The 14,223-nt window shown below is 39.3% G+C and overlaps 1 protein-coding gene across 1 annotated transcript; it reads left to right on the forward strand.

Moving 5' to 3' along the window:
* Positions 1–11,960: 11,960 nt before the first annotated feature.
* Positions 11,961–14,223, forward strand: CCDC179 (coiled-coil domain containing 179). Its single transcript, XM_060159469.1, has 3 exons — positions 11,961–12,005; positions 12,557–12,601; positions 14,092–14,223. Exons 1-3 carry the CDS (start codon positions 11,961–11,963, stop codon positions 14,221–14,223), a joined length of 222 nt encoding a protein of 73 aa, XP_060015452.1.

Raw genomic sequence — 14,223 nt, forward strand, 5'->3', positions numbered from 1 at the left:
AATATACGAAGACATTAAACAGTATTTTAGAAAAGTCCACAGAGTATATACAGAAGAATTGTTTCAAAACTTTTTTTTCTGATTTGGACATGTCAGAAAGCATATCTGCAGGTTCTAGGTCTTCCAATTCAGCGTTTCATTTTCCTAAGAGAATCTTAGTGGAAGAATAGAAGAAGAAGAATAAGGAATTTCGAGGTGGACAATAAGTCCTTATATTTTTTAAAAAAGTATAATCTTGAACATATGAAACTAGAGAAACAGTAAAATAAAAAATTTTAAATATAGTCTTTTCTCTTTGCAACCACTGTGAGTTATAAAAGTAGAGTAGAAAAGTATTTCTTGCTTTCTTGAGCTGGTCGGGGATCTTTTATTGTATAAATAATAAATTTGAAGTTTAAAATTGAAGAATTTCAAACAATGGTGTCAACAGCATCCTGATTATAAATCCTGGAATTCACTAAAATGGAAGTTGCCTATTTCAAACGCAGACGTTGGTTTTTAAAGATTGGTCACTTAGCACCATCTTCTGGCTACATAATAATTTTTGTTTTTCTCCCTCACTACGAACTTGTTACTGTGTAAATATTATGATTGTGGTGCCACCTGCTGGATATTTTTCTAAAAATGAACACATTCTGAAGAGTTGTGCTGGGAAATCAGTTGCTTAACACTTCATGGGTATGACTTCTAACCACTCTAGAAAAAAATAATAATACTTGCAAAGTAGCTAGACCTCCTGATTCTAAGAATTATTCTAAGTTATTCAACATAATATTTTAATGTTATAAAGAATTATTATGCATTGTATTGATCCTTATGGAGAAAGAGGCTACATGTCCCTTTAGTAACTCATTCCCTAGCTCTTCTTTTGCTGTCCCTGTGCAAACTTCAGCCATATGAGAAATTATCCCCAAATAGTTTTAAAGAAGAGTAAAATAATACTTGAGCATGTTTTACAGTATTCCTTAAATCTTACAACTCTAAGAAATAGATTAGCTCTGTCTTACTGACTGGAAAACAGAGATGTGGTTTAGCTGCACCTAAGGTAGCTCATACCAAAACAGAGCAAAGAAAATTTGAGCCAAGATATTTTTTACAGTGAAGCCTCTACTTTTTCTACCCTGCCTGTTTTCATTGCTACTTAATGGGGTTTGAGTAAATGTGGATTGTATATAAACCCAATTTTTAAAGCCTAATAAAAAGATTTTCTAATCTCCACTAATACGTTTCCTTCTCAGAACTTTACAGTTCTTAGCCGAGTTCACTTTATTTCCTTTAGTAGTTTTCCACAGGCTGAATGACACACTTTCTATTTGTCATCCTGGGCTTCTTTCTGCGTGGGTATCTCTAAAACCAACCATGACATTCAGATTTCACTCATTTATACTTGGACAGAAAAGTCCAAAGAAAGGAATAATAATTTGTCACTGTTCTAAAGTGTTGATTAGATTCAACCTAAAAATGAGAATGCTGAAACTTCTGAGTTAAAGAAAAGATGCTCCATTAATTTATTAGTACTAATCATATTTAATGTGATTTAACCTGGGCTGTTTAATGGTGTCTTTTAAAAGTTCTCTTAACTGGTCCTATATACTCATTAGACTCCTCCCCAAAAGCTAACAGTGAGGACTCTCTATTAGATAGTGGGTCAAAATGCAGCAGGATGGGGGTAGAAGAGGTCCCTTTTATCTGCAGAAAAATCTATCCACAGCAAGACAAAGTAAGGCCAACCTATAGAGGGAAACAAAGCTAATGGAGATGAATAATTATTTGACTGAAACAGATTTCCTCCTGTATTTCCCAGTCAGGTAAATCAAAATAATAAAATCTTTCAGTTTGTTACTTTCATAAGTTTTTCTCTTCTTGCAACTAAAGGAATACTAACTAATACAGTTTTCAATAAATACCTATTGACTTAATAAATGGTAAATGAAATCACTTTGGTTAGTTCTCCTAAGTTCTCTGAGCTTCACCTGTTTTTAAAATTTAATTTTAAAATAAAGGGAATTATTTGCACTTTACTTTCCTCCCAAGGTTTATGGAGTTCAAATGAAATGAACACCATATGAAATAAATGATTTATAAATGAAAGATTTAGAAACGTATGTAAAAGTGCTATATAAATGTCAAAATCATGGTATCCAAACCTGCCATATTGTCGAGCAAATCAGTCCATGTGACCAGCATAGTACTCCTTAAAAATGGCATCGGTTCAATAAAGTTTCATCCTTTTCATTGTGTCAGTTCTACATAAAGGTAGGAAAGAGGAACTTTCCAAGGGTTTTATTATTTAATCAACACTGTAACTTAATGTTATGACAGTCAGTTAAGTATCAGTATAATGATCCACTGACATTTATATTTGTCATATAATATATGCTTGAAAGACAATACTTTTTTTTTTTTTTTTTTTACGGTACGCGGGCCTCTCACTGCCGTGGCCTCTCCCGTTGCGGAGCACAGGCTCCGGACGCGCAGGCTCAGCGGCCACGGCTCGCGGGCCCAGCCGCTCCGCGGCATGTGGGATCTTCCCGGACCAGGGCACGAACCCACGTCCCCTGCATCGGCAGGCGGACTCCCAACAACTGCGCCACCAGGGAAGCCCGAAAGACAATACTTTTTAAGAAACAACATTACTTTTAATTTTTTTGTCTTTTGTAAAAAAGCGAAGTCATCATATCTGTAAGGGTAAAGTGAGATATTTCCCACACTGGTTTTTCAGTTCCTGGTATCTGGAAAATGTCTTCTGTGAAATACTGATCCAACTCTTAATGATCCTATGCTTGTATAAAGAATCAGAAGAGGGACTTCCCTGGTGGCGCAGTGGTTAGGAATCCACCTGCCAATGCAGGGGACACAGGTTCGAGCCCTGGTCCAGGAAGATACCACATGCTGTGGAGCAACAAAACCCATGCGCCACAACTATTGAGCCTACTTGCCACAACTACTGAAGCCTGCATGCAACAAAAGAAGCCACCGCAATGAGAAGCCCGCGCACCACAAAGAAGAGCAGGCCCCGCTCACCACAACTAGAGAAAGCCTGCGCACAGCAATGAAGACCCAATGCAGCCAAAAAAAAAAAAGAATCAGAAGAACAATTCATATTTACTTCTATGATGTTAAATACGCAACGCAGTTTTGGTAGACTAATTAAATAAAGATTTAAGATAAGATGGAATCAGAAGTCTTAAAATAATTATGTCTTAATTCTTTTTCTTACTTAACAAATAGATCTCTGTGCTATTTGGATAAATTTTCAATCTCCACTTCTATACTATGTGTTTTTATTTGTGTTCTCAAAATATCAATTTGGTGTAGAAAACTATATGATAGTCAAAACTAAAGAATACAGGAAGGAAGAGATTTGTAATCCCCATGAATATGAATACAACTGTCTGCTCTTACATGGGATGACAGTTTTAGCATTTTCATCTTTCCCATCCCACCTTCCCCACAATTTGAGATTTTAAGACTTTTAAGTACTTAAGAGGAGCTCCCTCCATCTGTAAAACTTAAGTGTTAATTAATTTTGTTGTAAAATTAAATTGCATTGTGCTTTTTTTTCCAATAAATACGTCAATCGAAAGATAAACGCACAACATAAGGGCTGTGAGTTGAGTTTTGTTCCGTATCTTACTGAGAGCTGTAGCCTGGGAGACAGCAACAGAAGTTTTTCCCTCAGTTTGTGAACGTCACCCTTGATGGGGAGAGAATCATTTAAGTTTTGCTGTGAAAGTTGATCACATCAGCGTAAGTATTTTTCATGTTGTTGATGCTCTGAAGATCCAGAATACTCTTATGTGTGAAGATCTGCTTTTTAGGATGAAGCAAGAACAAAGGATCCTATAACCTAGACGGCCATAAATCAGAAAATAAATGCGAAGCTGAGAAGAGCAGGTCCCTACATGTTTCTCTAGGCTGACTGTATGTAATGAAACGCAGAGACTTGAGAGAATGTTTTGCACGGTTAAATTAATCAAACAAGGAGGCCATTAGATGGATGAGGCTCTAATGCCACTGTAGCCTATGTAAGCAACCGAAAATCTAAGTTTGTAAATATCTCAATGTTAAGAAATCAAGAGGCTAATTACAACCACTCTCAAACAGCCAATTAGGCTTTAAACTATAGACAAATAACCTTTCTTTGCTTCTGCACTTTCTCTGTATAAGCCTAGCCCCTGGCTCCTGTCAGCCAGGGTTCCCAAACACTTCTGGTTTGGTGCTGCCCCATTCGAATCAATTCTTGCTAAAACAAATTCATAAAAATTTCAATATGCCTCAGTTTACCATTTAACAGCACCATCCTTCGAAGTGTGCGTGTGTGCGTGCATGCTTGTGCGTCTGATGATTTAATAGTAAGACTGGGTTCTTTAGGGTAAGGAATTGTGTTTGCAGTCCTTTCTAAACATTTTGAATTTGTAATATACAATTGATTAAAAGTTAAAACATTCCAAACATTCCAATTAAGAAAGAGACCATTTAGGAGGGCAAATATCCCCAAGGTTTTTTTTGGGGGGGGTCAACTTGAGCCCTTAAACGTTTAGAGAGGTAACTGTAATAGCTAAATGTCTACTTGTATTACTTAACTTATTTTCTTATACATCGATGTTTAATACCACATTATATAAAAATATATTAGTTTAGAAATATTGCTTATTTCCATACCCGCATTTCATTAAACAGTTTTATTCAACCTCTTCACATGCATTTTCAACATCACTGTCTTAATTGTCACAAGCGCCTTTTTTTGAGCAGTTTTCAACAACTTTCATTTTCACTTCCATCTCAGTGCCTCAGAATACAGCACTTTTAAAATTTTACTTTGATGCTATTACATGTTACTGGAAATTTATCCAAAGCCTAGGTACTCTTTCACATAACATTAGAACAGTTGTTTATTATTTTCATTTGTCCTTTATATGTGTATTAGAAATCTCCAAAGCATAGCCATTTATTTAGTTAGTTTTTAAAGTGATTTCTTAAAAGCCTTGTTTACAAGACTTTCCAAACTTCCAAATATGAAGTTCTACTTCAAGACATAACTACTAAATTTCTTTGTGTTTTTACTGATTCATTTAGGTGACCTCAATAAGTACTCAAAGCTGGGATCCATTAAGGCCAATTTCCAACTAATGCATTTTCCTGAGAAACTGTTTTTCAAAATAAAGTTGTTGAGAAAGAGTTCTGAAATAGAGACTTCATAGGCGTTCTGACATAAGGTAACTCATTTTTTCTGACCTTACACTGGGGCAGGCATGAGAGATGCAGAGAACCAGCAAAAAGGTAAAGAGGCTGAACTGCAGATCAAGTGCAAAACAACTTAGGAGAAAGTTTAACTGGGTGGAAGCAGGGTTCATGGCATATCAGCTCCCCAAAGCGCTAGAAGCTGGAGACCCCCACTGGTTTGGGGTCTTCCAGTTGATTTACTTCACCGTTTCTAAACTCAATTCTCAATTCCATCTCTCTTTGTTTAACCTCACCTTTTAGAATTGCCAGATTGCACCCATAGCTTTCTTATCACCCAGGCTAATGTGAAGGTGACTCCCTATATGGTCCCTCCCTGCCTATAGGGCATGTCATGTGGATTCTGACGTCTCTCTTATCTCTCCTCTGTTCACTTATTACCTACCCATTAATACAAAGGTAAATTAGGAGACGGTCTATGCCGGCGTGATTTCCCGTGCCTTGTGGAATTTCTCTAGTCCAAGCCCCTTATCTCCTCTCCTATAAGTGCTTGTTCTGCCTTGTTTTTTCTGGTAGCAGTCTCTGCCAGGCCCAAGATTCATTCGGCACCATCACCAGCTAGCAGCTCACTAACTCTGCCAGCTCATTCCTGTGCCCAGTCTCAGAGACCGGACTTATCTGCTGGTCCAGAAGGAATTCAGAGACCAGAAACAGTGACATATGACCTATGTCATACCCATAGAGATATGTGATTAAAAGTGCCATAAATAAATTGTCAAAAATAATTTCTCACAGTTAATAATGGCAAAAGATGTCACTTGTTACTTCTAGCATTCTAACTGCAGCAGCTGATTAACTGCTTTCCTTGCAATGGCCCAGTAACCTAGAGACACGTTAAGTGTGGCCCTAGCTTTACAACAGAAAGGTGAGGAGCTATAGCCCTAGGTGGTGGAAAGAACAAGCAGGTTCTCATGAGAAGCAGGTGAAACTAACCCCTACCCAGGACCAGGTTAAGATATATAGTAGCCCTAAGGATGAAAATGTACAATGCCCTTCCTATATGTAATTCAAAATTTTTTTTTTTTACGTCATCCCTCCACAGAAGAAGGGGTACAGACCCAGCCAATGAATGAGGGTGCTCCCCGGGGTCTCTGAAAGGGAAGAGTGATCTTGGACAAGGGTGAGGCCAGTAGATGGGAGATGATTCATAATTAACTTCTTTTTTTTTTTCATTTTAACATCTTTATTGGAGTATAATTGCTTTACAATGGTATGTTAGTTTTAGCTTCACAACAAAAGGAATCAGTTATATCTATACATATGTTCCCATATCTCTTCCTGCTTGCTTCTCCCTCCCTCCCACCCTCCCTATCCCACCCCTCCAGGTGGTCACAAAGCACCAAGCTGATCTCCCTGTGCTATGCGCCTGCTTCCCACTAGCTATCTACCTTACGTTTGGTAGTGTATATATGTCCATGCCTCTCTCTCACTTTGTCAGCGTTTACCTTTCCCCCTCCCCATAGCCTCAAGTCCATTCTCTAGTAAGTCTGTGTCTTTATTCCTGTTTCAATGCCCTTCCTATATGTAATTCAAAATTAAAAGGCAAAATTATCTGTGGTAGGTTAATAACTGTTCTCAAAGATGTGCCCATGTCCTAATCCTTGGAACCTAATGAATGATGCCTTATTTGGAAAAGAGGTCTTTGCAGATGTGATTAAATTAAGGATTTTGAGATGAGATTATCCTGGGTTATCTAGGTGGGCCCTAAATACCATCACAAGCACCTTTATAAAAGGCAGAGAGGTTACACATACATAGAAGAGAAAGATGTGTGAAGATGAAGACAAAGATTGGGATGATGTAGCTTCAAGTCAATGAATGCAGGCAGACACCAGAAGCTGGAAAAGCCAAGGAACAGATTCTACCTGAGAGCCCCCTGAGAGGGTAAAGCCCTGCTGACACCTTGATTTCAGACTTCTGGCTCCAGAACTGTAAAAGAATAAACTTCTGTTGCTCTAAGCCACCAAGTTTGTGCTAATTTGTTACAGCAGCCATAGAAAACGAATACACTAACCCACGAAATAAATATAAAACAGTCCAACAAAAATGCTGTTTTTTTTCCTCCCTAGTTTAACTCCTTTATTGCTTTCTTTATGCAATATTAACTCTAGAATTTTATCTAAGTCAATTTCTAAGTTAGGGAGAAGTTTACTGAACAAGCTTCAATGTGGACTAGTGGCTTAAAGCACATCCAGATTCCAATAATATATTTGAAAAAGTATTTCATGATATTAATGTGCACAAGATGGATATAATCAGATCTAGCTGATATCAAAGTTGAGTGAATTTATAACTGAATAAACAATTCTGCCAAAAGGTACTGGTAAATACTTATGGATGAAACTTCTGTGCATCTTTCTGTGCTGAGACACAGAGCGTTCTTCTCAGTCCTGTTCTGTGCAAGATTTTCATCACAAATTTGGATGATGATAACAAGCTGATCTGGTCAGCAGATGACATGGAGGTGCTCTGCTATAGAGAACAAAAAGGGCTCTTGACAGGATGAAATGATAGGTTGAATTAAAAAAGATGTAACTTAATATAGACATATTAAAAGTCTCTAACCTAGATTTCACAATTTAACTGCATGGGTACAGAAAAGGAAAAATCTGCTATAAACTCCCTACATAAAATAATAATAAAAAATGATACGAAATGCTACTGTGTCCCAGAGATATAATGATAGATATACATAGATAGATGATAGATAGAACGATGTTTCTCACAAACGTTGTGGGATAGGATCAAGACAACCTGCACAATTTGCAGGTCCTAGTGCCAAATGAAAATGCAGAGCCACTTGCTTAAAAATTAAGAATTTTAAGACAGCAAGAGGAGAGCATCAATCTTTCTAAGTGTGATTACACAGACTGTACACCCATGGAGTCAGCCCTGCACTGGTATTATTTTACACAGTACCCATTCATATAGGAGTCTGGCTTATTCAGTACTAAGACTCTAGCACAAGCCACAGAGACTGGAACAGAAGAGTCATTCACTGGATATAGATATTTGTAGAATGAAAAAATGGCTAAAAAGAAAGAGTGATGAATCTGTCAACATCTTATTTACTAAGTAGACAAATAGCATTTTATCCTGGAAAGGGAACAGACTTTAATTGTAAGAAAAATTTCCAGTGTTTAGAGAATCTTAGGATCTAAAAAAGTTTTACTCCCTCAAAGCTATTTTTAAAAATAAAATCATAGGAAAATTCTAAATATATGAATTTGTCAAAATTCTCCTATGTACTGTGGAAAATAGTTTCAAATCGAAAAATAGTTATATAGAAGTCAAAGTAAATAAGTAAAGTTCCTTACTGCCCCCAAATAGGTTCCATGGCCTGTTGGAAACCCAGAAAACAAACTAACAAAACAGAAAATCTGTAAATAATGGCACAAGACAGATCAATGTTGACATTCCATTTGTATTTCTGCATAAGTTGTTTCATTTATGTGGAAAAGCTTACCGTTTAGTTTTTTAAGAACTTGCACTATATTTGTATAATCTTACAAAATAAAATCTAATTATGGAAATGTCAAACATGACAAGCTTTTAAAAATGTGAATGAAATATCTAAATGTTTTTATAAATTCAGTTGCTAAATAACCAAGTTTTGAAATACTAGGGATGATAGAAAAGAAAGCTGAAGAGACACAAACCTAAAATGATTTCATTTGCAAAAAATGAAAGAAAATACTTAATATTTAAACTAAGGAAAATTGTGTAGCTATTCTATTTGATAAATCTTATCCTGTTTTACAAGATACAGACATAGCATTTATTAGTGCATTGTTACTTCAACTGATTTCATCAGTATATATTTTTCAAATACACAAAGATAATAAAAATACCAGCTGCAGTGCAGAAACACTCTAACAAGCTAATCTTACTTGCATTATGAAACGGCCACTTAAGATATAAAACAAAGATCAGCAAATTTTGCTTAGACAGAAAATGAGAAAAACAACTGCATGTGGGAAAAAATCTGATTTAAATATTGATATTAAGAGTCATTGATGGGGTTTCCCTGGTGGCATAGTGGTTAAGAATCCTCCTGCCAATATAGGGGACACGGGTTCGAACCCTGGTCCGGGAAGATACCACATGCCACGGAGCAACTAAGCCCGTGCGCCACAACTACTGAAGCCCGCGTGCCAAGAGCCCGTGCTCTGCAACGAGAGAAGCCACTGCAATGAGAAGCCCACGCACCGCAATGAAGAGTAGCCCCCACTCGCCGCAACTACAGAAAGCCCACATGCAGCAACGAAGACCCAACGCAGCCAAAAATAAATAAAATAAATAATTTTTTAAAAAAAATTATTGATGTAGTTTATGACATTGCAAGGTCATGCTTAAAGTAATATAAAATAATATTTAGTTATTCAGTAAAAGGATTCAGTCTTTAATCTAGAATCCTCCACGTGTAAATGAGAGAGATTACAAATGGGACACTGAAAAAGGGTCCCACAAGCAATACATTAGACAAACGTATAATATATACCCTTTTGGAAATCCATAATCACTTTAGCCTATTAATAGGGTTTGAGTAGTCCTACAGTAAAGATACTTATTTAACTTTGTTTAACCCATAATGTCCAAAACTTATTTGAACTCAGTACCCATTTTTAGGTAGGAGGGAAGTGTGGCTTGTTTACTTGTTTTGTTTTTTCATGTAAAATTTCATGTAAAACATTTTGGGATGGTGGTATTTTCTGGAGTTTACTTTGAGAATTGCATCTCTATACCAATCAAACATGAATAAGTAGGAATATTGATTCTGCTTACATTTAGTATTTAGGAGTTTTCATAATTTATTTTACAGTTAAAGTGCATTTTTTTTCTGCAAAGGCAATTTTTATGCAAATATACTGTCCAGAATCAGAAAGTTAATACCCTTGCCCCTTACTCTAGGCCATATCACATTTTGAAATTTGTGTCTGGTGCAGGACATTGGCTGACTGTAGAGTGATACAGGTTACCAATATGGGTAGTGGGGAGGTTTGAAACCATTCTCAAAGATGTATAGTTGAAGGACTGCAAAGGGATTTAGGGCATGATGGTTGCTGTGCCACTTGTTGACCTTTTGTCTTTCAGCTCTAAACTCACTCTTCCATATTCTACTTTGTGAAGCCAGGGCTGGGACTCTGCGTATTTTATTTCTCTTTAGAAATAAAAGAGCTGGAAATTTAGCCAGCTGGAGTCCTTGTAGATTTAGCCAATAGTGGGTGCTGAAGGAAGATTGGAAGGCAGGTGGAGGGGAGAAGGATTGGACTCAGACCTGTTCTCTTGCTCTCAGTGTCACTCTAGCCATGACACTTCACCTGGCAGTAGCAATGGACCCCAGCAGCAGTTATTCCCAGTTACTAAATTCTTTCTGCATGCCCAGAATTAGTTTTATCGCTTTTAAAAGCAGTTGGTGGCATAGCACAGTATTAAGAGCACAGGCTCTGGAGGCAGACTGTGAATTTAAATCCCAGCTCATTCTCCAGTTGTATAACCTTGGGCAAGTTATTTAACATACTAGTCCCTTATTTTCCAGCCCGTAATCATCACACATTTACCCTGTTGGGATGCTATAAGAAGTTAATGAGCTAATATGCTAAGCATAAACTCTATAGAAGTTGTAAGGTCGGATCTTAACAAATGGCGCCGCGAAACAGAGGAAAGCTTCAAGTGAGCTTTATTAGGGAGCGCTCCCGGGCGAGGTTCACTGGTCCGAGAGAAAGGGGCCAGAGAAGTCGCACCCGTGTGAGGGTTGGGCAAGATTTTATAGGGGAAGAAGGGAAAGGGGTGTGGTGAATCTGAGAGGGCGCAGGGTATTCCTTATTTGGTCGTCTTTTCGGGTATCCTGGGGGACCGTTAGTCCCGCCCCTCGAAAGGCGGGAAGACTGGGCTGGGTTCAAAGTCCTCAGGTCAGTTCCTGGAACTGGGTGGTCCGGAGAATTTCGGTCTGATGCAACCTGTGAATCTGATTGTGTTCCCCTGCCTCGGGCCAGTTGGCCTTACAGAAGTGTTAGCCATTATTAGTGTGTGAAGCAAGAACTGTCCTACTTCTGCTAAAAGTGATGGGGAGATGGTGGATTCAGATTTCAATAGAGGGAAGAAAGTTTGAAGGAAATGCTGAGGAGTACTAAAAAGAAAGAGGTAGTGCAACATGAAAGTGGTAAGCAGCGATGAGGACCCAGTTTAAGCTGGAGATCATGAATATGTATTGTAGCCATCTTCAAGATTTCCCCCCCTTCAGCCCGGTTATGGACCTGAAGACAAGTAGTTGGATGGATCCAACTGGAAACTGTGACGGAAGAACAATGAGGTGTTGGAATTCAGAACCCTGAGGATAGGCTAATGTGAGGGACCGTGGAATCTAAGCTAGATGTGTTAGAAGGGAAGGGAACTCCCTGGAGAGGGAGTAGAGAGTTCCGGACTGGAAGATAGAAAATTGGTGTTATGTGGGTGTTTGAGCGACAGAGCCGGAAGGATAGGGGATTGTGGTGACCTGACATCCCTAGTTCCACAGATGCTCTTCCGAGGCTAGGAACTCCACCTTCCCGGCACTGGGATTGGAAGACAGCTAAGGGAAAGGGCGGGGCCCTCCCGGCCAGGATAAAGAGAATTGTGACGGGACCGGGTGGGGCTCGCGGGCCGTAGGTGGCGCACCCGCGAGGACTTGGCGGGGGTCCGGCAGTGGGCGCCGCTGCGCTGCGAGGCTCTGCAGAATGTGCCTGTGCTGCAGGGAGGACGACGCTGTCCAAGTCAACCCCGTGAGTCCCCCCGGGCCCTCTGCCGCCCTGGCGCCGGCCTCCCCCGTGGGAGGTCGCCTCGGCCGCTCTCGCTGCTGGCCTTTACGCGGGGGTTAGTGCTTTGGGGTTGGGAAATCCCGGGTGAAGGAGGCAGACTAATTTCTGGGCTGCAGGACCCACCGGGAGGAGGAAAAGCCCCACCTCGCACCTGCTGGGGGCCAGGCGCGTGCAGTCATCTGTTTGTTGAATGACTTATTGACCCAGCATGACAATATTCAGTACCAACAGAAACATGAATTTTTGGATTTCTTGTACATCCTTTCCTTCCAGAATAAATCTCAGTAGTCCCGGTAATGTGGTTCATAGCACGTTCTTTTTTCTCAAAATACTATCTCATCTTCCACCCCAATGTTTACTTTGATGCTCTTATTCTGATCCTGCCTCTTGCAGTTGGGATAATAGGCATCTGTTACATAAATAGAAAACAGTAGCATAGGCTTCCTATTATAATAGCTGATTTTTCTGTTTGCTCATGAGTTTTATTTTATTTTTTAATTTTACATGTTATGTAGGAAGGCTCAAAATGGCATTATCCTTCAGACCTCACTGAAAGGCAGGTAATGTTTAAATAAATAATTATGGTTAATTCAAAAGTGTGACTTTATCTTGTCCCTTTATGTGTGATCGTCCCTAATAGGACAAAAGTTCTATCAGTTAGACCCTTCTGTGTTATCTTTCTTGAGACTCTAGGATCTTGTGACTACTATCAGAATGAGTCTTAACTAGGATAACCTAAATGGTTTAATATTCTCCTTTTTTTAATGTAACATGTGATACATACACAAGGATATATGTAGCATACGTAACTTTACAGCAGGGTAACAAAATATACCTCCAATTTAAGAAAACATGAGTATCCTTGAACTCATCTAGGAGCCGCTTCCTTACTCAACCTCCCTGTGTCTCTCCCAGAGGTAACCACTACCTTGAATTTTATTTTTATCAAGCTAATCTCTTTCTTTAATAGTTTATCACCTATGTGCTTCTAAAAGGATATTGTTTTTCCTGGTTTTGAACTTTATAAACATAAGATCACACAAAATTCATTGTATGATTTATTCTTCCTTTTTTAAAAAAAATAAATTTATTTATTTATTTTTAGCTACGTTGGGTCTTTGTCGCTGTGTGCGGGCTTTCTCTAGTTGTGGCGAGCGGGGGCTACTCTTTGTTGCGGTGCGTGGGCTTCTCACGCGGTGACTCCTCTTGTTGCGGAGCACAGGCTCCATCGCTCGGGCTTCAGTAGTTGTGGCACGTGGGCTCAGTAGTTGTGGCGCACTGGCTTAGTTGCTCCGCAGCATGTGGGATCTTCCTGGACCAGGGCTCGAACCCATGTCCCCTGCATTGGCAGGCGGACTCTCAACCACTGCACAACCAGGGAAGTCCTATTCTTCCTTCTTAACATTGTTTTCTATTGTCCATATTGTGCACTATTGTGCACAGTTAATGAAGTGGAAATAAAGAGTAAATAGTTTCATTTGAAAACTCTACTGAGGTGGGACTTCCCTGGTGGTCCAGTGGTAAAGAATCTGTTCTGCAATGCAAGGGACGCGGGTTCGATCCTCGGTTGGGGAACTAAGATCCCACATGCCATAGGGCAACTAAGCCCGCGCACGCCATGACACTGAGCCCACGCATCTCAACTAGAGAGCCTGCATGCCGCAAACTACAGAGCCCACATGTCCTGGAGCCCGTGCGCCACAACTAGAGAAGAGAAAATCCGCACGCCACAACTTAGAGAAGAGATAAAACCCTCGCACCACTACTACAGAGAAGCTCACGCGCCGCAAGGAATGATCCCGCCTGCCGCAACGAAGATCCCATGTGCCCCAACTAAGACCACAAAAAAAAGAATACTGAGGCTCCAAAATGTTTTCTTCATCTATAAATCACACATTTGCAAAAAGTTTTTTTCCTATTTCTATGTAGCTATGTAAGCTGTATGCACTGATTGTGTTTATCTTTTTTTATGGACACAAACCAAAAATGTTGTCAGCATGCTATGCTGTTAACATTGTAAATGTCTTCTTTCCTTTTAATTTTCCCAAAGTCCACAGATAAACGTATTGAGTGTATGCAAAACCTAAGGAAACAGAAGAGGAAATTTAGTAAACGTTTTTCAAGGCCTGCCCCTGTTCCAGAACCAGGACTCCTAGTAAATGTGGAGACTCCACTAAAATGA

The sequence above is a fragment of the Lagenorhynchus albirostris genome, chromosome 9, assembly GCF_949774975.1.
Source record: "Lagenorhynchus albirostris chromosome 9, mLagAlb1.1, whole genome shotgun sequence".
Classification (NCBI taxonomy): domain Eukaryota; kingdom Metazoa; phylum Chordata; class Mammalia; order Artiodactyla; family Delphinidae; genus Lagenorhynchus; species Lagenorhynchus albirostris.